This window comes from Gobius niger (genome assembly GCF_951799975.1).
Source record: "Gobius niger genome assembly, chromosome: 17".
Classification (NCBI taxonomy): Eukaryota; Metazoa; Chordata; class Actinopteri; order Gobiiformes; family Gobiidae; genus Gobius; species Gobius niger.
Window position 1 is genome coordinate 27094210 of NC_136868.1, and position 25255 is coordinate 27119464.

General features: G+C 43.0%; 1 protein-coding gene across 2 annotated transcripts; it reads right to left on the reverse strand.

Annotated features, from left to right (window-relative positions):
* Positions 1-1918: 1918 nt before the first annotated feature.
* mllt1a (MLLT1 super elongation complex subunit a) lies at positions 1919-24182 on the reverse strand. 2 transcript variants are annotated; one of them, XM_079574648.1, is made up of 12 exons: positions 23995-24182; positions 17816-17996; positions 15149-15231; positions 13463-13606; positions 13042-13167; positions 11743-12399; positions 11443-11533; positions 11231-11336; positions 9400-9499; positions 5090-5158; positions 3875-3946; positions 1919-2268 (listed from the first exon to the last, which is right to left on the reverse strand). In XM_079574648.1, the coding sequence occupies exons 1-12, from the start codon at positions 24004-24006 to the stop codon at positions 2140-2142; spliced, it is 1770 nt and encodes a 589-aa protein (XP_079430774.1). In that variant the 5' UTR covers positions 24007-24182; the 3' UTR covers positions 1919-2139. The 2 variants fall into 2 exon arrangements, with proteins under 2 accessions (XP_079430774.1, XP_079430773.1); XM_079574647.1 differs by having other exon boundaries at positions 5081-5158.
* Positions 24183-25255: the final 1073 nt, after the last annotated feature.

The window sequence follows — 25255 nt, forward strand, 5'->3', positions numbered from 1 at the left end:
TTTTTTTGTGTTTTTTTTTTTTTTGGAAGGGGGGGGGGGAGATTCAGGGAGACAACTCTGGCTACTTTTCACGGCTTATTATTATTATTATTTAACCGGCCGCCTCCCTTGACCCCTAACCCGCCGGCTCTAAAAGGCAGTTGAGATCATGCATTTACGTGCCAGTATGAGGGGGGGGGGAGACTAGGGAGGCGGGGCAGTAGCGCGGTGGGCAAGGCTCAACTTTCAGTGCAGGAGGAAATCCAAACATATGTTCAGAAGAAGTCACATACTCAGCTCAGTATGTGTACAGGCACGGCTGAGGCACAGGCTGCTGCTGCTGCTGCTGCTGCTGCTGCTGCTGCTGCTGCTGCTGCTGCTGCTGCTGCTAGCATCGCAGACCAAAACAAACAAGTCGTAGCTAGTGGTCAGCTGACAACTTGTGGCCGATTTTCATTCACTTTTGTGTGTAAAGCACGGGGCGGTGTTGACGTAGCTGCTAAGATTTCTGGCATTCCCGGCACATTCCATTATAATAAACGAATGGAGATTTTCAAATGGAGATATTGTTCATATAAAAGTGCATTACATTTTGTTCTGAGGCTGGAACTCAAAGCTGGGAACGCCATTTTTCTTTACAGTGAGACAAATACAAATAATTTAAATAATTTAAGCTGAATATTAACTCTCTTAAAATCACCCAAACAGTGTGCTTGTATCACTGGTGTAATAAATTATATTATAGTCAATTAAAGAGGGCAGTTAGCGCTTGTTGTCATTAGCCAGTTAGCATCATTAGCATCACAGAGTAAGCATTGTTGAGTAGTGGTTTGATTTACTTAAGGATGTTCCAGTTGAAATGTACAGGTTGAAACTCAGAAAACCAGACCTCCGAGGACAACCGGTACGCATTCGTCAATAGCAAATTAGCAAGCAAATAATTAAGCTAGCAAGGCAGTTAGTTAGCATCATTAGCTTAAGGACCAAGTGAAAATTGGTTTTGATTTCTTCAGTATTATGCCATGGCTTGAGGGGAAAAGTGTCCATGTAATTATAAAGCATTGATCGGTGAGCTTGCAGGTTTTGTTAGCATTTCTGAAAGTCGTGAAACATGCTCATAAACCCATTTACACTGGGATAGGCGCAATAAGCTTCATCTTCTGCCTATTCCGTTTCAGACTTAACGTATAAATGTTTCCTCTCTTTCTCTGTTAAATGTTTAAACGTCTGAATAAAATAAATCAGAATCTGTGAAGGATTGGGATGTTAGAAATACATTTGCATCACAGCTAACAGTTTAAACTTTCATTGTAGTAAACACAAAACAGGTATAGGGCCTTTAAGTCACAGTAGCTATGAATTGCACTTTAGCCGTTGAGCGCAAACGTGAACCGTATGAATTCTCGCCAACTCATTTTAGTCTCAAGTGTTGAGCTAATATTTCAACCAGCTTCTTCAAGTGCCATGTAAACATACTGAGTCAGTAGTGTCTAAGGACTTGGCCAGCTGTTAGCGCTTGTGCTTCGTGAACAAAACCACAAAGGCAACATCATCTTTGCACGAGCCTCGGTCTCTCGTACCCACACTCACGGGGCTTTGAGGATCTGCCGGCAGAGAAATGAGCTCCAGCTGACGGCAGGGGGAAGGGCCAGAGCAGTTCAGCCCAGGGAGGAGCAGTGTGAAGAAGGGATAGAGAAGAACAAGGCTAAAGACGAGACAGGGAGAGCGAGTAGGGCTGCACAATAGCCGAGCCTTTTGTTTATACCCGAATTGACCCATCAAAGCTTTTTTTCCATTTAGGTAGTCATAGTTTTAGCCATGGACTCTGACATTGTTTCTTATTCAGCCTTGTTATGTCAAGATTCTTAATTACAATATAAATCTTTAACTTATCAATTCAAACACATTATCAAAACTGCATGTTGTTTCAATATTGTGCAGCCCTAGCGTGGGATGATTTCCTCAGCGCCGCAGACACTTAAAAATAAAAACAATATTCAGTAATAAAAAAATCCTAGTTTGTCCTTCTCTTTTTCTTCACTTAGTTCCTGCAGTCCCCAAACGCAGCACGAAGGCGTCTCCATGTGTGCTTGTTGGTCGGGTTTGTGTAGGTGTGTTTTAGTCTAGGTTTTAGGCCCGCGGTGCCGCTCTGGCGTCCTGTCACGTGGCCGTGGCCTCCAGGTAGCTCTGTAGTTTGCGGACAGTGGATTCATCAAGTGAAAAGAGGTCAAAGTCAAAGGTGGTGTTGGTCACGTTGAAATGTCCCGTCTCCTCGATCAGGTTTACAATCTGACCATAAGAAGAAGAGATTTAGTAGTGCATGACTTTATAAACTCAGACTTCTAATAGCTCATTAACACTGAGTACACTATGTCCGCGGCCCATTTTACTCACATCTACCAAAACAATAGAATGTAATGAAATGAAGCTGGTGGTTTACGCCAGTGTGTCATGTCACCGTCACGACTCCACAGCAGGAATACGTAGAGATTCTATTTTTGACGGATGCCGCAGCATTATCAGTGAAGTGGAACAAGTTTTTTTTCCACAGCGCAGGACTTTGTTTATCACGCGTAGGGTGATGTGCCAGACAAAGGAATAAACTTTCACATTACTGTCAAGGTGGTACCCCTTCTCCGCTGAAATGAGCAAGCTAAAGCTGGGACTGTCTGTCCAGAGTCACCACGCACTGCGACACAGCACACGGCTTAAACTTTCTCTCTCATAAGGACTCTTTAAACTTTACACTTTAGGGGCCGAAACTATTGCCTACAGATTAAGTTAAAATCGAGGTCATGGAAATAAGCTCCCACATTGCATTATTACGTGACCTATTAACCTCTTGAATCTTAAACAAGCACATTTTCTCCAGTTCAGCTTTACCCAGTGCTTAATTTGTAAATTTGTATTTTCAGGAACACTTTGTCTGATGTGATGGAGGCCAAACAGGCCAAAACATTTGCCGGAACACTCTCATTAGATTCCATTATATCAGACACATTTTTTGCCGGATCCTCCCAAATATTTCCCGGATCCTTTACCCTGAAAAAAATTGAATGGGGGATCAAATAAGCACTGGCTTTACCCAAATCTAAAAGCTTCTCGACTGGAGTTTACCGCCTATAGGCCAGTGCTTCTTTGTCACTTTATTGCTGGTCTTTTGGAGCATTTGTGTCACTTTTTTAGTTGCGTTTTTGCTTAAAGGGGGGGTATTATGCAAAATCGACTTTTTCAAGCTTTACATCAAGTTATTCTGTCACTCCCTCATTAAAAACATGCCTGAAGTGTTGCCTTGGCACATTCACATATTTTTGAGTAATCTGTAAAAACTCTGATGGCAGCCATTTTAGGGATAGGTTTGCCTGAGTCCTCCTAGGAACGCCCCCACCTCCTGGAGACGCCTCCGAGCTTTCGTCACCAGCCGAGTAACCAACCACTGCTCCTCAGTAGAACCCCCTCCCCACTGATGCCACAGACAGTGTGTGGAGGGGGCGTGTCTGAAAGGCTCAGAGGTTCTTAAAGAGACAGAGGCCTATTTCAAGACATTCACTACAGCCATTTCGAGAGAGCAATTTTATACAAGGCAGTTATTCTAATTTACTGCATTTACAGACCAACAGAAGGTTTGGTCATCATTGTAGTGTGATATAGACTGGTGCTATGTGACTGAAAAAAGCATAATACCCCCTCTTTAAGTTCTTTTGTCGCTGTTTATGTCACTTTTTTGTCTTGTTTTTTGACCTTTTTTCATGAAGCTTTTAGATTTGGGTAATGCCAAACTGGAGGAAATGGACTGTTTAGGTGGTAACTGTGTAAACTAAAATGTGTGTTATGACTGTGCTTGAGACGGTCCGTGGACGTAGCGTACTCAGTGTAAATGAGGTGTAACACTCACCTGTTGTAGAACATTGCGCTCCCTTAAAGCCATGAGTCTGCGATGAAGGTCTACTAACTCTTCAGTATAAGCCTAGGAGCACAGATATGTTAATATAAAATTAACTGTACAGGGGAATGTATTTTGAGTTTTCTTGTGTTGGATATTTCTGCAGAGGCTGGTGATATTCATTTACTCTTCATGCAGTGTAGAAGTAACTGTATTTCTTGGGAGTAGTTTTGTCACAGTACTTCTTCCATCCACTTGAGTCGTATTATTCGGACTTAGCAGTACTCTTACCGTTACTTGACTAGACATGGAAAAACGCACAGAGCCAAAAGCTCCCAGAGAAAATCATTTATTGCTCACCAACAGTGCCGTTTCACTCTTACTTGAGTAAACATAATGGCTATTCCAACCCACCTCAGCATTTCTGAGACCTCCTGAACAAACAGAAAAGGCTTAGCTTGTCAATATTCTCAAAACCTTGTGTTCACACCAACACGAGAACAAAGCAGATTAGCCCTTGTTCTGCAGAAAGGTCGGTGTGAATTAAGACTACTGTAGCATGGTGTCTGACTGCATTTACTACGTGCGAGTAAAACAGAATTCGTCCATGCAGAAAACAACAACCATGTCATATTAATTACCACTCTTGTTATTGCAACGCTTGATTTTCGGGTTTCTAAATGAAGACATAATGTTCATCTCGCCTCGATTAACAGCTGAACCGTGTCCTTACTCATCAGTAAACCGCGAACACAGCCGTACCTGATGGGATTTCAAAACTTAATCCTATTTTATTGCTCTGAGTCTTTACTTTTTATCTGTTGGAAGTCACATAATCCCCAACAATGATACTGGGATGTTCATAAAGTAACACATTTGAGTATTGAGTATAATGACGTTCCCTGTAACAATATTGAAAAAGAGGACATTTTGGCAGCAGAGCTCATGCCATGTGGATCAAGTATCTCCCGCTGCTACATCTTGACTACATTACTGGCTTGCTGCGCATGTACAGAAATGACGTGTGTATGTGTATGTGTGTGTGTGTGTGTGTGTGTGTGTGTGTGTGTGTGTGTGTGTGTGTGTGTGTGTGTGTGTGTGTGTGTGTGTGTGTGTGTGTGTGTGTGTGTGTGTGTGTGTGTGTGTGTGTGTGTAGGTGTGTACGTGTGTATGTGTGTGTGTAAAATGCGAGAAATATAAAAAAAAGTTTTGATTTACCCTTCCTACCTTGTCGTAACCCTTCTTCAGCAACTTCTCCGAGCGGAAGGTGGAGTCTGGGCTTTTTCTACCGGACACCTGCACACACCACATCAAAGAGGAGCAACGTGAGGCAGACGATGAGGCCAAAAGATCACAGAGTCTCTAAAATAGAGTTTAGAATTTCAAAACTGGGAAATAAACAAGTTTATGCATACATTTTTCTATAGTTGTGGTTCAAACTCATTGTTACTTTCAGAACGCATTACCTACTTAATTTTGATTCCCATCCCTAAGCTTTGATCAGGACGATCCACTTTTGTCACGATCCGATACGTATCACGATACTTAGGGGCCGATCCGAAACATTTCACAATACTTAGGGGCGAATCCGATACGTATCACAATACTTAGGGGCCAATACGATACGTATCACGATACTTAGGGACCGATCCGAAACATTTCACAATCCTTAGGGGCCAATACAATACGTATCACGATACTTAGGGACCGATCCGAAACATTTCACAATACTTAGGGGCCAATACGATACGTATCACGATACTTAGGGACCGATCCGAAACATTTCACAATACTTAGGGGCGAATCCGATACGTATCACGATACTTAGGGGCCAATACGATACGTATCACGATACTTAGGGACCGATCCGATACGTATCACGATACTTAGGGACCGATCCGAAACATTTCACAATACTTAGGGGCGAATCCGATACGTATCACGATACTTAGGGACCGATCCGAAACATTTCACAATACTTAGGGGCCAATACGATACGTATCACGATACTTAGGGGCCAATACGATACGTATCACGATACTTAGGGACCGATCCGAAACATTTCACAATACTTAGGGGCGAATCCGATACGTATCACGATACTTAGGGACCGATCCGAAACATTTCACAATACTTAGGGGCCAATACGATACGTATCACGATACTTAGGGACCGATCCGAAACATTTCACAATACTTAGGGGCGAATCCGATACGTATCACGATACTTAGGGGCCAATACGATACGTATCACGATACTTAGGGACCGATCCGATACACTTCACGATACTTAGGGGCCAATCCGATACACTTCACGATACTTAGGGGCCAATCTGATACACTTCACGATACTTAGGGGCGAATCCGATACGTATCACGATACTTAGGGGCCAATTCAGTATGTATCACGATACTTAGGGGTCGATCCGATACTTATCCCGATACTTAGGGGCCGACCCAATACATATCACGACACTTATGCTGCGTCCACACCAAACGCGTTTTGGGCGTCAAAAACGCGCCTAAAGCCCGTAGTTGGACGCTTGTCACAAATGTCACCAAGCGTCAAGACGCTCTGGCCGCGCATCAGCTCAGAGTCTGTTCGTAGCATCTTGGAAGTAGCTCTTGCCTGAAATCTACCTGCTACAGTTCATTGTTGATTAAAAGTCTGCAATAAACCACAAATGCGTGAAGGTCGTCTCAGTATATGATTGTCATAAATCCTGGTCTATGTCGTTGCGGCTTCATTGACGTTATTAGTGCATAATGCTTGTTTTCATGGGAGAAAACCGGGGCTCAATGCGAGCTAACTGAGCTAACAAGCTATGGTTTTCTCCCGGAGCTAATTGTAGATGATGTGAGTAATAAACTACAACATCAGCCAGCCCAGCTCAGTGTGTGATCATTGTTCTTTATTGACTTTATTTGTGCATATTTCTCGTTTTCACGTGAGGACCGGAGGTGTAGCTTAGCATTAGCTTTCTCCTGTTGGTAATGCTACAACAGGCATCCTCGAGGCCCAAACACATTCCCAGCGCAGATTCAGCCACTGAAATAAGTTTTCTTGTCGCCGCTTTTAATCCTGGGTGTTTAGATAAAGAAACACTGATGTGTCTTTGTAAAAGTCCCTGAGCTGCTGTAGCTCCGGTTCACAATGAAGCTAAACCTCCGTGACTTGTGACTTGTTGACATCTGTGGGGCCGGCAGAGGATCTGCCTCAGTGGCTCAGCTACAACGTACGTCACTATGGGGGGGAAAGCTCCTGAACGGTCGACGCTCGCGAATTTCTCCAAAAGGTTCAACATTTCCCAACTCGAGCGTCGGCCGCGCTCGACGCCCTGAAGGCGCGTCAAAAGCTTTCCAAGCACGAAAAGCTTCAAAACGTGCCGCACAGGAGGCGCGTGACGCACTGCGGGACATCTTGACGCCCCCTCGAGGCGCGTCCTCCATGTATTTTAAATGTAAACCTGACGCTTTGGAGGCGCTGGCCGCGTTTGGTGTGGACGCACCATTAGGGGCCGATCCGATACGTATCACGATACTTAGGGGCCGATCCGATACGTATTGCGATGCAGTAAGTACAGTAAGTTGTCATGGTCCCTCTTCTGCCTGACTGGGGCGGTTCCCTGCAGCCAGAGGAGGTGCTCCTGGTAATCGGAGCCACCTGGGGCCCAGTCTGTAAGGCAGCTCAGTACTAATCACTCTCCCTCTCTCTGCCCTCAGGTACGCCTGGGTTTTGATCCTGTTTTGTTGGTTTCTGTTTCTTTCTGTTACACCCTCATTCCAGATCGCACTTACACTCACATTCACTCGTGCACCTGGCATACATCACAGATATTCATTCACACAGATATTCTTGTTTATTAAAACAATTGAAAATTGTTCTGTATTGTTGTCCTGTCTCCTCATTCTCAGCCACAGGCCTGAGCCAGCCTATGACAAAGTGTGAAGATTGAAAAGTGCATCAACACAAAATGTAACAAAGTGCTGTGTAACTGTTACCGGAAAACAAAGGAGGGCAGGATAAAAAATGCTCCAAACACAAGTACTGAAAAAGCATGGTGATCCAAATCCGATCCGATATTTTGTCAACGCTTTATTTGTAAATATCACAATGTTCACATGCTTTTATGAGTTGTTTCACATTCACATTGACGTAATTGAAAATAAATCAGATTTTTTTCCGCTCAAACAGTTACTTACACTACTTTCTCCAAGTACTTTTTTACTTTTACTAAATTCTGAGTTTTGTAACATAGATGAACACTTAGAATGGAAACAGGAAGTGCATGCATGAATAAATTACTAGAACAGCTGTAACACAAAGTTAATCTATTTTGCATGACACAAAGACTTAAGAGTTCATTGCTGTATGGCATTCGTATGTTCAAAGCAATCAACTTTTATCCAAATGCTAACATATCCCATGAAATTGTAAACCCCTATTTTGAAATGAAAAACCTGCTTCCTGGAGTGGAGGTCGGTGGAACAAATGATTGCAAATACATTTAAAAGGGATTAGGACATAGATATAAGTTAATAAAGCAGTGGAAACTTAATATGAGCAGTGTGCATTCCTCTGAATGGTTTTAGTGAATAGCTTGAGGTTATAATGTAGTCGTCATGTCCGATGTGTGTTTCCAGTCTTCTGCCCACTTTCAGACTGCCTAACATGAGCTATACTATCAGCAACAAAGTTCTGGAAACTTATTTTTGTAGTCTGAATCATATATATTTCTATTCTAATGATCAATATTCCGCATTACCCAACAATTATGAAATCTGAAAAAAAAAAAGTTTTATTTAACCAGGAAAATCCCACTGAGTTAAATAGGGGAGTCCTGTACGTGTTTTTAGTGGTAGGAGGAGGAAACCTACGTGACACGGGGAGAACATGCAAACTCCACACAGAAAGGCCTGTCCAGGTGGGAATCGAACCCGGAACCTTCTTGCTGTGAAGCATAAGCGCTAACCACTGCATCGCTGTCCCGCCCAAAATTGTATACTGGCTTTATAGGCTTAATAGATCTCGCAATGGAGAAATGGAGAAAATCTCGGAGTTTCCATTGGTTTCATAGTTGAATTATTTATCAGATTTTTGAACAGGCAACACAATAACTGCGATAGTTCAACACTGAATATTAGATTTAATTCAAACTATTTTGTCTTCAAATTGACTTAACGCAAGATATAAGGGTCAACACAAGGTTAAAATGGCAAAGATTTACAACATACTGTGGCTTATGGATGTGGTGTGGGCTGATATGGCTCTAACATAATATGACGATATGTTGTACAACTCTTTTGTAAGAATAAAGAGAAATAAACTGAACATCAACATATAACAATAACAAAGGGGGTAATCCGAGGGGTATGAACACTTCCTGTTTGAGGAAACTGCAGCTTCTGTTGGCCAGAGAATATTGTGGCAGCTCGACACAGGAAGACATTTAAGAGGGAAAGTGGTGTCAATGCCATTTTGTGCCGTGGTAAAGAATAGCGGACAATAGGGTAAAGTGAGAGGTTAGTACGACTTACTTTGTTATTGGAGGAGGTGTGTTTGTGTGGAGGCGGGGCGGGGTCTCGGCTGGGGCGGTGCGACCCGTCGCTGCTGTCACTCTCACTGTCCAGGCTCAGGCTGAAACGGGACAAGAAAGGGCACAGGTCAAACAACACTGACAGGCAGCCAACACAACCCACCATCCCATGCTAAGGGAGCTTTTATTCTGCTCCTGAAAGACACTTGCCCTTAAGACACTGCCGCTTCTTCTTATCTTGGTTTTGGAAAGCGAGTAAAACATTCTGCACACGAACAGTAATGTGTGACCTTTCAATATTGATCGTTTGTGTTTAATGATCCATGTAATACCTTTTCATTCCAATCCAGCGCTACTTTCTACACATGCAACATTTATGACAGATATTGTGAAAAATAATTTGTGTCACAAGTTACCTTATTTATATTACCAAAACAGACAACAGGAGAACTCAGTTTCAGGGGAATTTCCACTGCAATTGTGAACAGCATCTTGATATTGCCTAAAGCTCTTGAATGGCCTGGGCTGACACATTCAGGCTCAGATCCACTGGCCGAGAGGACGAATCGCATGGCAGTATTGCCATCAGGATTTACATTTGTCGACAACAAGAACTTTCACTGATAATTAGTAACATGGCAGCAACAGAAAAACACGAGGTGCTGCTACAGACTAAAAAATCTAATTCATTCAATCACCTGAGAGCTTTGTTGCTGAGCTGAGTTCTGAGACGTGTTTGAACAAGAGCCTTTCCAGATATTACAACATTTATTTATGCTGTAATATCCATCTAGCTTTGTCAGGTTAGTTATTGCCCTAATTATAATTTGCCCTATCTGACAATTTATCAAATTTGTCGAATAAATGTATCTGACCAGCATTGTGATTTGATTTGCAATTTAACCGATTCAGGAGAAGAGCCTGGAATAAACTGCTGAACTAGTATTAGATAAACTAATACTCAGAATAGGACATTTATAAGAATATTATATTACATTTATTTAGAATATTATATTTAATATTCAGAACATTTTGTCTGAGGTTTAGCTTATGTTTCACAAATGTGTCTTTCAAGCTCAATAAGCTGCTGCTCTTTTTATAGCTTTTATAAAGAATTTGATAAGAACAAAAGTAAAGATTCAAAACTCCACAATGCACTCCCGGTCAGTGTTGGAAACATTACATTAAAAATGTAATTAGTTATAGTTACTTCTCTGCAAAAGTAACTGCATTTGTAACTGAGTTACAGTATAATAAAAACACATGATGAAGTAAACAAGAGCCTGTTTTAGCCACATACTCATCAAAGCAACGTTTACCTTCAGTGTCTGAGCTCAGCCAGAGCTGAGACTGACTCCACACAGCAAACAGGGAAGGCAAACGCCTCAGTTAAACAACTGATCCCACATCAGTAGATACATCTATTAAACGCACAATGATCTCAGAACATATCCAGGACAATGTCAGCAAGTCTTCAGAAAACAACACTCTAATATGTCAGAAAATGCATTTAAGGGCAACTACTCTGTATTCTGTTACTACATAAAACTTCAAAGCTGAACCCCGGAGACAGGATTATTTATTGTTTGCTGAAGATGATTTTATTTAACCTAAACAACTGCCGTCATTGCAGGTTGGTAACCGTGACCTTTATAATGATACGATTGTGATTCATTTTGCAGCCGTATTTGCTGCCAAGTTCTTCTGAAAAAATAGAGTTGCCAATGAGGTAAATAAATTTGAAAGTTCAGATTTCTCTTTAAAATGATTATGCTAATGGAAACTAATTGCTACCCCACAGTCCACGCAGTTTAAAACCTCAGCAGACTGACCGGGAGTTGCCTGGGTTGGTTTTGACGGGGGTTTCCTCTTCTGAGCTGCTGTCATCGTCATCCGACTCCTCCGACTGGATCTCCTCCACCATTGATCGCAGCGGGCCTGGGGCAACACACAGGCCGAGTGGGTAAACAGACTTCTCAGGTTAAACGGCCCAACAACAGAACACGGTGCATGAATGTTGCGTCGAGGAAAGCGGGGAATTTACCTTGACCTGGTTTTTGACCGGGCTCAAAGTCTGAGTCCGAGCTGGAGTCTGAGCTGGAGCTGGAGCCCGAGGGACTGGAGGGGGCCGACTGCTGCGAGACCAGAGAAAAGATTTCCCATTAGTAGTCAGTCATATGAACTGACCTCTCATCCATCTCAATTATAAACAACCCAGTCCAGATGATCTCTTTTCTAAACCATGATGAACGACTCCAGGACGTTTGAGCCCTTCTTACAAAATGTTTGCCCTTTTTTTGCAAGCCAACACTAGTGGTCAGATTTTAAGGAAGGTGAATCTAACCTCTGACTTGGAAGACGCCTCGTCCTCAGAGTTGGACTCCTCGGACTCCTGCAGTTTCTTGGACTCTTTGATTTCCTGTGAGTCGTTCTTGCCTTTGACCCAGCGGACCTTGTCTTTGGGGGGTTTCTTCTCGGCGTAGGGCTGTCCCGCCGCGGACGACGAGGACACCCGCGGGGAGGACCCAGTGAACCCTCCACTCCCCGCCCCCTTGGGCCCCTCAGAGCTTCCCTTCTTCTGCTTCTTGTTGCTGGGCTTTGGGGACTCCACAGTGGAGGGTCGTTTCCCCGGAGCTTTGGCCTCTCCAGAGCCTCCGCCGCCTCCGCCTCCGCCTCCCCCTCCTCCGCCGCCGCCACCACCCCCTGCCCCAGGACCCCCGCCCTTTGGGGACATGCCCTCCATCTTTGACTCCTTCAGCGTGAGTTTGGGCTCCTTGAAGGCGGCTTTGGGCAGGACCTTGACCTCATCCTTGACTTTTACGTCGGAGGGCTTTTTGGATGAAGAGGAGGGGTCCCGGCTGCTCTTGCTGCTCCCGTCTCGGTCCGAGTCTTTCGACGTGGCTTTGCTCTCCGAGTCTTTCCGGGGGCGTTCGCGATGCTCCTTGGTCAGTTTGTGTGGCTTTGGACCTTTGCTGCTGCCACTTCCTTCTTTGCTGGGTTCCTAATGCAGACGACAAAGAACAGGTCACTTTAAAAACTGGTTTTATTTCCTCGTTAGCAAGATCCATTTTATTGGTTAGTAAAAGTTAGCATTTAGTTTGCCCTTCAACCAAAACAACAGATAAAATACCTGAAGCGCTGTCGGCTTTTGCTTCGACTGACACATTTTCAACACTTTCAACACATTTCCAATAACTACAAAATTCATCTGAACATGAACTTTAAAAAAGTTCTTTATATGAAAAAGCAACAGAACCAGGACCTGTTTGTTTTAACAACAGAGGTCATCTGTGTGGCAGACATTACAGGATGTTCCTGCTGTTGGCAGAGGATCAAGAACTATGTAAAACACACTCAATTAGCTTCTAAGTAGTGAGGAAGAAAGTGCACTCTGCATGGGAGTGAGCAGGCCATTATTCAGATGCAAGTTTACAGCACACACTTAATGTGAGATGTACTCTTTGGTGATGTACTTGATGAAGACTTTGTGATTTTAAAGGGATGGGTTTCCAGTGTCTTTCTCATAGGTTTGTGTGAACAGTGACAGTGAGTCAATACAAGAATTTACTTAAGCCAATATAAACAATATATAAACGTGCTTTATTACCCATTTCAGATTTCCTCGTCTTAATAGGAAGCTCACCTTTGACACATGAGACGTCTTTGTCTTCTTGGGGTCTGAAAAGGCAGAGAGGGGGATTGTGGGTAATATGGGATAGTCTGGACTGGGTCTTGACACAGCTTCTGCTCCTTCTGGAACCACCAAGACCTGCAATGAGTCACAAGGCAAATACAGTGAGTGAATACAATATAATGCGATGGCACAAATACTCTTTATACATTTAGGAAGGAACATTTGCCTTTCTTAATTATGATGTTCTCCATTTCCCAGCTCTCGTAGTCTTTATCATAAATAAATGCAAAATTAAAAAGTATTCTTTACTGTCCACATTGATAGACTTTGCATGTGAGCCACCCAAAACCGGGGGGGCCCATGCAATCCCCACCCAGAAGGTGCAGAGAGTGTTTTTATGGGTGTAATAACGCAGACAGTGTGTACTCACCCCTCCGGCTTTGATGAGCTTCCTCCTGAACTCTTTGGTGGGGTTGTTGAAGGTGAGTTTCTCACAGCGCAGGTGGTTCACTGGGGGGTTACCCTCCAAATTGAGGAACAGGTCATAGTTGAAACACACCTTTTTGGGTTCTTCCTGCAATACGACACAGCATAGACACCATTTGTTAAAGATAATCTCTTCACAGACAATACTTTAAAGAGTTATGATGAAACCAAGAGCAACAGAAACCTAAGGCTGAAATACAAATGAAAGTCGCCTAAAAAAGCAGCACAACACAGCACAACGCTTTCAAGCGCATGTCGGGCAATTCTTGTGCAAGTTTTCTCCGAGGGCAGAGCTTGTTCACGCTCTCCGTGTGTGTTCAATTGATTTGGGAGCATGTTTCCCTGTATAAATGTGGAGATAACATCAGTTCAGCAAATAAAGGTCTCATGCGGTTCTGCATGGACTTTTTGTGCTCTTAACCCTGACGTATTGTTGTACTCATAGGAAAAAACATACCTAGAATTGTGCAATGTTTTGTTCATACATTTGTCCTGAATATTTAGCCGTCTCTTTCTCAAGAACTCAAAACAATCAAGCCCCATCTGTATGATATCATAGAAATGAACTGGTTCACCCTCAGTGTCAGCAGATAGAGTTCATGTGTTTTGTATGCAGAGACTTCTTTACTTCTATTATTCTCGACAACAGAAAACCTCAAACCTTTGGTACAGTGAGCTGATAGTAGTGGTTTGTAAGATGCTACGTCGAAGAGGCATTTCCTTGGTATTCAAACTACATGATCTAAAAACAGTAAACTTGATTTACAGGACGTGTGGGACAGTTAATTGAAGCCACTCTGTGCATTTAGAGAGCTTTTATCACAGAGCTCTGCCATTTGCCTTTGATGAGCCCATTTAAAGCACAGACAGACAAATGTGGGAAGATCAATGACATGAAAGCAACTTCAGCTTTTACAGCTACATTTGCCACTCTCGACGTCACTGAAATGCACTTAAATTGGAATATTTCACCAAATCTTAAATGAAACGATATCAATTTGAGGGGGCGCTGATAGCAATAGAAGATACTGACATAAAAGCTGTAACAATTTCCCTCGTAAAATATGATGATATCGATGCATTCATTTCACTGTGGGTGATGTTATTGGTGGAAAATACAGTAAATAAAAAGTGCAGCTGATAGCGGGTGCCGTGGTTCTCAACCAGGTCTGTTCAAGATCCACAAACTTTACCTTTCGCTCCATCCAGGGGCCGGACATTTGCAATCATTGGCTCTTTGCTGTTTAAAACATTAACACGACTGTCTGCCATACCATTATTACGAATACCGGCTCTGACACTATGCTAAATGTCTCTCTCCGACCTGCAACCCTTTTTGCCCAATGCTGTCTAATAAAGAAGTGGGTACTGCCCATTATTTTGAAAGTGATTACCTAAAAACACCATTTATTCGTAAAAAGACATTTTTTTCCTTTCAAAATTATAGAATAGAGTAGAATAGATTTTACTGTCAACCAAGTTAGAAATTCACCTTTGACTCACCGACATATAAAAACACCAGATTAGGACAATACAAACAGGCCTAGTCGAAAAATACATAGGAAAAAAAGTACATACATACATAAATACATTTCTCAAAATGGGCCGGGCTCTCCTCAGATCATCTTACCTTGTTCTTAAAGTACACCTCTATGGGCATGAGGAAGCCGGCGTACCCCGACTCCTCCACTTTGTATGGCGGCTCCTTGCATACTGCAGACCAGAAATAAAACTTGCATTACATAAAAAATCTCCATGATTGCAGTAATAAACAGGCCCATATCGTCTATCTATCTCTTGTTTAAAACATTGAAGAAGGTAAAGGAAGTGATTTGCCATTCAGAAGACAAACAGCACCTTCTTCAGAAGAACCAGCGAAGTAAAGAGAGGAAAGATTTATGGATTACTCCCAGTGGCATTTCATCAGCTCCCGCTTTAGCTTTGAAGGAAATCTCTGTAATGATTAGCCTCAGTTTGACCCAGGAAACTGCCCAAGTCCCTGAAAAGCCCTGAACGCCTCGTGCGAGCTGCCCTTCCACTCAGGTGTGTGACTCGGGCACAAAACCTTCAGAATCGAGTCATCATTGCCTTGCACCCACAACACACTCTCTTTGTTGTATGATCCTGATTTAAAGACCAATACATTCAGACAGTCCTTCTCATCATTTAATCTTTCCTTTTTAAGCACTGGGGAGAAATGAACAGGAGCACATTTTGATTCACGCCAACGGTGCTTTGATGTGTCAAATACCTTCTCGCTCGACATTTATGTCAACTGAGGGATGATTTAGATACATTTCACACAAATATTTGCTTTGATGTTGCTTCAGACCAAGTTACTATTAGAAAAGTCTCCGAAGAGAAAAAGAGCAATCATGTTTGGGCGTCCACTACACTGACTTGAAACAAGGCTGTAAACAGATTCAGTGCTGTGCAAGACGGGGATTCAAGATTCTAATGTTTACGTTACGATTCATCTGAGGGAATGTTTGGAGATTTAACAATTATTCAAGATTATTGAAATTAAGGAAGAAAAATTGTTAAAACCTTTATAGTACCGTCTAGGGATGTCACGGTAACCGGTGTAGCGGTAAACCCCGATAAAAATTTTGACGGTGAAAATTACCGTCTTGTTTTGTGTTTTTATTATTATCTCGGTGAATAACCGCACCCGCGGTGTCGGCACGGTGAGCCTCACCAGCCACCGTCTCCTCTGCTGCAGTTTCCGCGCATGCGCACTTTGTTGTTTGCAACCCAAACAAAACTTTCTCGAAGCTGGAATCATGTCCGACACGACAGCGCAGGATCTATCAGCCTCAGAGTTCAGTTTGCGGAGCGTGCAGGAAAAAGTGTCTCTAAAGCAGCAAAACTTCGAACCTCTGACTCACCTGCGTGACCGTCTCCCACAGCTCTATAGCAGGAAGCTAACGTTAGCGCTTTAGCTGAAATGCTGATGTGGGACTTTGGGCTGAGGGAGAATGTAACAAGTCGCCTCATAGTGCGGCTGCAGCGCCACCGCCAGTACATAAGCCGTGTCCGGATACCTCCGCACGATGGCACAGTGCGTTACGGGGCTCCCGGTGGCAGATTGCAATAGATTCACTCTCGCCGCAGTTTTATGAATTTAATAATCAGGCATTTTCCCAAATCTGCAAAGCGAAAGCTCACTGGAAGGACAACAACAGTTTTCCTGATATAGACGGTTTATCTTCGTTTCTGACGCTATAAATAGTACATGTAATACCCTCGAAACATCAACAACACATCGTTATAGTTCCTTTACTTTGATGTGAAAAGGCTTTGTATTTTTTTTTATGTAACAAGCACTGTTAAACTTTTTTGAAACTATTTCAGTTTGTGTAGGACTGTCAATGCTTTCTGAACATATTAACACACATTTAAAAAAAATACCGCGATAATACCGAAAACCGTGATCATTTTGGTCACAATAACCGTGAGGTAAAATTTTCATACCGTGACAGCCCTAGTACCGTCTAAATGTTCACAAAAAGACATTATACAGTGCTGTATATGTTAGGATTTTGTAAGGGTTATTTTAACTGAAAGGTTATTGAACGTCTTTCATCTTTATGCTTTTACACTTATATGTAGAAAAGATACAATCACATAATCATTTTAAAAAATAAATAGGCAATAAAATATTATTATGAATTAATTTAGTGTGAGTGTCTACTGAAGATATTCTTTCATAAGATGTTCCCTCTGATCTGAGCCTCACTAGATTCACTAGAATTACAAAATGGTGACTTAAACAAATGAACAAACTGCTGATCTAATCAGCTGATTTGATTGTGCTGGCACAGTTTCACTTTGTTTTTGCCGTGACATGATAACTGCAGCTGCACATTGTTCTTTTGTGACTTTTGGGACTCTTCCCGAAAATGTATATAACTTGCTCTGGACATTGGATTGTTTTGGGGTGGATTTAACACTGGACACTGTTTCTTCAGCCTTTACCAGTGAGTGTTCACAGATACATGTACCCTTTAAAATGGTTACTCCCTCGTGGAAACTTAACTATAAATGCTGTAGCTATACTTTATACACACTAAATAAATACTAACAATCATCCTGCAGCTACAAAAACAGTTCAAGCCCTCACAAGTGTGACCCTACCCGAGTGTTTTGGGTTTGATCTGAACTCTTATTGTACATGCAAGACAAATGTAGTGCTTCATGGACACACAAAACACCATTCACACATACACATTCATTCACCACCAAATAATCCTGACTGGGACGCCTCCTTACACGTCACCAGCCCAGCGCGGCTCACCTCTCTTGGGTTTGGGGAAGCTCTCGTGTAGGCGGAACACCACCTTCTCCACAAAGTGCTGGATGTCTCCGGTCTCTGGGCCGCGCACGAACACCATCCAGTCATGAGTGAAGCCCTCGGACGTAATCTTCTTCCTCAGCTGCGCTCTGTGGCCCAGCTCCAGCTTCACCTGCACCGTGCACTGGAGAAAACACAACAGCAAGTGATTATTACCAAGGCGACGCCGAGGAGGAAAGAATAGAGGAGACTGTGGTTCCCTTAGAATCGAAAATACCTAGCCCCGGATAAACATGGAGAACAGACTGACAGGCAGTCGGAGAAAAAGATGCAAAATATACATGAAAAATGACAATGTTTTTTAATATGAAATCACTATAGAGATAAAAAACGATAATGTCTCAGAAAGCTCCTGTGTCTAAAGCTAAAGTAAAAAGGGTAAAGAATATGACATGGGCCTTTGCTCTAAAATAACTCTAAATAATCTTTCAGAATATGACAATTATAATGGCACCGAAGACATTTAAGGGATTTTTCAGAGAAAACCTTGTTTCCTGTGATAAAATCTTTACATCCTAGGTTAGAAGAGGGCAAACCTACCGTTTCCTGTCCTTTTATATCAGATGAATATGTAAATGAACCACATTTTACCCATTTGTCTTAACTAAGAAGACGAAATGGACACAATCAAGCCGAGGTGAATCCATGTAACGCTTAAAAAAACACAGATATGACAAGATGGAATTAGAACGTGCATATTTGAGAGGAAGTGGAACAGATGTTTATTATTATTTCATAATTCTATCAACTATGCAGACTAAGACTTAGAAATAATGTGTTCTGACGTCTAGGAAACTCAAGTTGCAGAGTCAATTACAATTCAAATGTAATTCATGTGAAATAAAGATGGATCGCTAGAGTGAGATTAGGTGAAGTGGCTATTGTCTGCTGATATCCACTTGTAAAACCCATAGATTCCTGTTTAGCGAGCGTGGGTTTCACTTTGAGAATGTCTAAGCTGGTTTGGGGAAGTTCTTTCTGCAGTAGATTAGCTGCTGAGCCGACGCATCTTTAAAAAAAAAAGGCCCGTCTTGAAGAGGGCCACACACTCTGGGCTCCCGAGAACGCCGGCGGCGGCAGGACACGCAGATGACAATGCAATGGTTTGACTGGAAAGAGGGCTGGGGGGGGATCGGCCACTTTCTGTCTGGGGAAGAATGTAGGGATTTGGGCCGTGAGTGGGGAGAGAGCGCGGGGATTAGGTGGCGGGACAGGATTGAGATGAGACCGTCTCACTTTCACACAGACGCTCAGACGCTCGCGAGCCAACCCGTCCCGAGCCCTGGCAAACGGCCCGGGACCGTCTCAGCGGCACCCGTGGCCTCACGACAACAGGACACCGCCAATCAAAATCGCAGTTTGAAAAATTTAAATAAGCAAATCACAAAGTTTAAAGACAAAACGGGAAAATACAACTTTTCCCACCTCTACCTAAGGGCTGCTCGTAATTCTGGGATTAAATGTGACATAATTGTGGTCCCAGGTCTCATAATAAAGTTTCTTCAACCTGACCTACGTTATGTAAAACAGCCTTAAATCTTTCCTAATCTGATTGGTTACTTTCCTGAAGCCTACAGTCGACTACTGCCATGCTGTTTACTGCCATGCTGATCTGACTGAAACGCCAACTTCCAACTGGGAAATAACCAACCTCCCAGTTGCCTGGAACCCGGCAGCATAATAATAGTATTTGCTTGGCATGGGCCTGTTTTGAATGTAATGAGAGGATATAGGATATACTGTGGATGGATTGTTCAGGTAGTTATTCATATCGCAATTCTCTTCGAGCCAGATCACTTTAGAGGCCACAGTGATGGAAAGTAAAGGTGCCGTGCTAACCACCCACACAGCCATTTGGTCACAAGACGGTCAGTTTATTTGCAAAATGAATTTGTATTTGTCGGTAAAACGTTGCACCTTTAAAGTGGCCGTATCCTGCACATGGGGCTTAAAAACAGACGTAAAACCATATTTGTCTGGCCTCAGCATTGATATTTTATATTGTGTAATTTGAAAGAATATTTCTGTAAGAATAAGATCGTAACAATGAAATACAGGTGAAAGGGCTGGCCGTTTCAGCCCAGCATAATAAACACACTGTGGGGGTCATTTACTAAGCGTTTGCTCTAGTGCAAAACAAGTAGCACATGCAAAAGTGGATCAGCAGCAAAGCCATCGGTAAATTAGGTGCAACATGAACACGCCCCCAAATAGATGGGATTTTCCAGCTCGACTTGGATCATCCCAGCCCTACTACATAGTGTGTGTAACTAGTAGGGCTGTGACGATCCACTTTTGTCACAATCCGATGGGTATCACACAATGCTCAGGGGGCTGTTCCGATACGTATCATGATACTCAGGGGCTGATACAGTAAATAATTATGAGTTTGAAGTATTATGTTAACCTTAAAGGAACAGGCCACCGTTTTTACATACCGAGACATGTTCTTACTTGAACTAAGACGAGTTAATGCGTAACTGTCTTTGTGCGTCTGTTGCAAATGCAAATATCGTGCAAATGTTGTTAGCATTTAGCTTCTCCCAGAGAAGCTAAATGCTAGCTTCTCCCAGCAAAGGTATAGCTCCAAACTGGGATGAAGTTAGAAGCTAGAAGCCGATAAAAAGGGGAACTATACTGTGAGGCGTAATAACACCTGGAATACTTCCGATGATATTACGGCGCGGACGTCGAGTGACTGAGCGCACGCACACAGACCAGACAGGTACACATCAACTCGTCTAAGCTCAGGTAAGAACATATCTAAGTATGGAAAAGCGGTGGCCTGTTCCTTTAAAATGTGTAAAATGTCATATGTCCAAAGTTTATAAACCAAATGCCATTTGACATTTATTGAAGAGTTAAGATTGAAAAGTGCATTAATACAAAATGTAACAAGCTGGACTGTAGCTGTTACTGGAAAACAAAGGAGTGCATGATGAAAACGCCTTCAAGCACAAGTATTGAAGCTATTGCGATACTTCATAAAGTATGGATACTTGGTATTGTAGCACAAAGTACTGCGATCCAAGCCGATATTTGGTCCCAGCCCTATCATTTAGAGCCGGTTTTGACAGTTTTGGGTTTAAACAATGACACAATATATAGCCAATAGCCAAGAGGCTAATATTGTGTGCTGACACTGTAGAAGAAGAAACAGCCAAATTAAACAGGATTCCCCAAAAAGGACTCTAAACGGCACTACTACTTGAGGCAGGCTTTTGACAAGGAAACAATGTAATAACATGGTTTTAAGCAACAACAAAAAAAATGCTGTTTTTGCACGATAAGTCCCCTGTGAGAGTTAACTAAAGGCCTCCCCTATATCTGAAAGTCGAGGTGATGTTTCTAACACCAGTAGAAATGAATGATTTTACTTGATTTGTGTAAGATGAGTCACAAAGCTACACAGATGAGAACCACTGCATTAATAAAGTGGGACTTGAAAAACTTTCTGCAATTGCCTGAAGAAAATGGTGGCTACTATTTAGTTACCTATTAAAATATGATTCGCTCCCAAAGATAGCGATCAAACAGCAAGTCAGTCGCTCACACCAAAACACCTTTAAAAGCCTCGGGTTAACACGAAAAGTCATGACTCTCAAATACAAAACAATTTACCCCAAAAAAAAAGACGAGCGAGAGGGGATTTCTACCAAGTCAACTCTCATCTTCTTCAAAAGAGAATTTAACCCGAAGCTTTAATACACTGACGGAGCAATTGTGTGGCCTCCAGCGTGCTCATACAGTGCAGCGATTGAGTGGAAATACACACTTTGGCAGACAGACAGGCTCCCATGGACACCACAGTGCCATGCTCATGACCCGTTAATCTCTTCCAGCTAATATTCCGTCACTTTCAACATCAAAATTTCCTAAAACGGTCTTCTCACGGAGTCTAATGCCCATGAACTGGGTAAAAAAGAATCATTCAGTGACCTGAATCATGATTTTGAAAACATGAATCGCACCCTTTCAGAACAATCGCAATGAAATATTTGACACTGTTCCATGTACTGGAAAGGCATCGATCCCAGGAGGAGGGAGGGGGGGGGGGTGGGCATTTAAATGGCCGATGTGCCACTGCGAAGGCGAGAAGGGTGGGTATTGGAAAACAGGGTGTGTGCTGGGATTACGGAGAGCAGCATGAGGCACTCGTCCGGACGCCCACTGCGCGCCGCTCACACAGCACAGCGCGCGACTCCTGCACTGTCCGGGCAGGAAGCCGCTCACCGGGACAGCCTGTTCTAAAGGGGAATAAGCAAAAGACACGCTGACACGGAAAACACTGAAAACACTGAATATTACAGTTGTTTATTACCAATGACCGCTGCTCGGATTGCTGTGTGGCGTTGCGTGCAGCGGGCTTTAGTTTAGACTAGTGCTTCTCAACTTTAACAGCCTTCAGATAGCTAGTCCACGTAGTTAGTCACCCTTTTTGGATTCGATTCTTGATAACGATGCACATGCTGTACTTTTTCCATGAATAGCTCGATGCTAGACTTAATCTTTAACCACAAGCTGGACTGAAGTCACAAAAGATGTTTTATATCAAGCAGCTGGTTTAAAAAATATATTTTATTATTTACCCCAAGTTCATAGGGTCTCATCTCATTGCTCCATTACTCAAATGCACAGCAGAATGATTAATTGGGAGTATTCCTAAATCAATCTGTGCTGTAAAGACATTATCTAATTGGTGAGGCGATTAGAGACCATGGATACAGAGGGGAAAGACAATGTGCAAACTGATGGATTAAAACCTACAGTGCTCAGCCAATTGAGCCACACACAACATTACTATTACTGCCTAACCACGTCTTTGTTATCATCATAAATCCAGACACCGGCGATACAAATGACAAGAGTGACATACTTTTTTCCCCCGCTTATACTAATGCTTTCCCAACTGACAACATAACAAACCTGACATAACTTTCCTTGCACTGCTCACTGTCCTCTGGGAACAGGTTCTCCCAGTCTCTAAAATGTTTTGCAGCATCATTCTTGTACAGCGTGAGAGCATATTTCTTGCTGCAAAAATGGAGACATGAGTGCCAGGAAACACCAATCAAACGACACAGCCTTCTCCTCCATGGCCCTGTTCCTGATGCACATGGTCAGCTCCAGTTCAAACTTCAAAGAGGCCAACTGTGAATGGGCACTGCTTCCAAGAACTAGTCCAGCCACCCCTTCCCTGTGTGTGGCCTAGCCATCTGAAATGTACTCAGGCCCAGGCAAAGAAATGTCTCCAACTTAGGCCATGGCAGCAGACCTGTAATTATGCTGTTTTACCCGAACTATGGGCAACCTACATGTGGATAATAAAGGCAATAGCATGTTATTACCAACTTGATTCTACCTTTTAAGTTTGACATGCTTTCACACCCTGTTCCTTTATGCTGTATAGTAATGACCAGCCTATAAAAGCGAGGTCACCGTTACTGATTCAAGTTCAACATTGTCCAGTGCCACAAAGCAGAAAATTACGCATTTTTCCCCCATTACATATGACATGCTTCACACTGCTCGAATGGATGCTGGTACAGGCAGTGTTGTTCTTAAGCAACAACAGTGCGTTTTTGTTATCTCGTTATCGGTATGAGAGGGATTTCAGGCCGCTGGCTAAGAAGGCACCACCCCGCCTCTCTTTGCTCCAACCTGGAGAGGACAAATCTTTTCCCCGGCGCCTTGTAGCTGCTCCTTAGCCTTTAGCCATCGGCCCAATTACACACACTGGCCTAGCTTAGCCACTGCAAAGCCAGTCTAAATTACAGTGTGTTGTAGGTATGAACACGCGTATCCGTAATAAACACCCCGGAGAGGATCAAACCCTGAGTGGCTGTGTCTTTGTGCACATGGTTGTGGCTAAAGCTATGCAGCGGTGTTGAATTGCAGTGATAGGCTGGAGCTAGCGGTAAATACCGATGTATGAGTGGCCAGCCAGCTAGCATAGCTCCAGAGCCAAACAACTACGAGTTCATTAGCAGCAGGAGCATTTTTTCTTCTTCTTGTGGCTAGTAGCGGAGTAGCGGGCTCACGCCTACTTTACGCACGGACCCTTCGGCTTTTACGCACGGGCGAAGTCGCGATGTCAGCGGAGGACACGCGGGCGACAGTACCTGATTCTCCATGTTCTCTGGCCTCTGTGATTGTTGCAGTTATCTACAGCGGCGTCCTGCTCCTCATTGTGTGCCAATCTCTCCAGCCCCACAAGCGGAAGGCAGACGGCTGGCTCCCCTCCCCGCTCAGACGCGACCAAAACAGAAAGCTCCGCGGGCCAATCGGCGGGAGCGCATTTCAACCGGCGTCGGACTCGGCCAGTCACGGGGCAGCGGAGGCGGGGACGGGCCCCTCGCTGCAAATACAATTAAAGCGTTTCACTGGTGCTTTTCTCGAGTGACAGCGAGCGTGTCCCAATGGCTACGGCTCTGTTTCAATTGTAAAATGCACATGACACTAATTGAATGGAAGTGACAACATTATAGATGTGCTGTGCTGTTTGCGGGTCAGACCTTCTCCATCACTTTCACAGCTGATATGGACTGAACTTTTTTAAATTGTAGTGAGTCTTCTTTCCAAGGAGGGTGATGGATCTTGTAGAGACAGCCATAAAATAATAATGATATTACTAGTAGTAGCAGCACCACACATGGTAGTAGTTGCATTTTGTACAACTACTGTGTGTAATAACATAATAATGCCTGTTTTAGAGTTCACTTTACACAATGATTACTGAAAGTGCATTCAGCAGAACAGTTTAACACATGTTTTTATATTATATACATTATAATATCATATTTTAAAGCCACACCGCGTAAGATTCAACCCAATAAACAAAACCGACATACAAGCATTTATTTTATGATTGATGTTTTCACCATTGAAAAATACCTCAACCAAACATGTGCTTTTGTGCTAAGCGGCTCGCCTCTGCTAAAACATGACTACAACTTAACCGGGAGTGGGTACGTCTCCAGCTCGTTTCCATGGAGATGTCCGCTAAAGTCTGTAGATTTGAGAGTTGGACAGGTTATAGGCCCTCATCCAGATTCATTCTTTGGTTATTCACTGCAAAAATAGGATTTTCTGTGTCGAGCTGGTCACTGAGAGCATGTTTTGTGTTGATGGCAACAGTATAGTCCAAAATGTTACGCAGTGTGCCTTAAAGTAAAAGATTGACTTTTCTGTGATTTGTATAAGTGATTCCAGTGCACTGCTTTACCAAACTGTATATAACTTTACCTGTTTTTTTGTAACTTATTATTAACAAAATGAAAGTTTCCCATCATAGTGTCTGGTGAGGTGTTTTTTCTGTTCTTTTTCTCGTTGGTGAAGAACATGAGTGAGTCACTACCTCGCACTGTAGCCCTGTGTCATTTA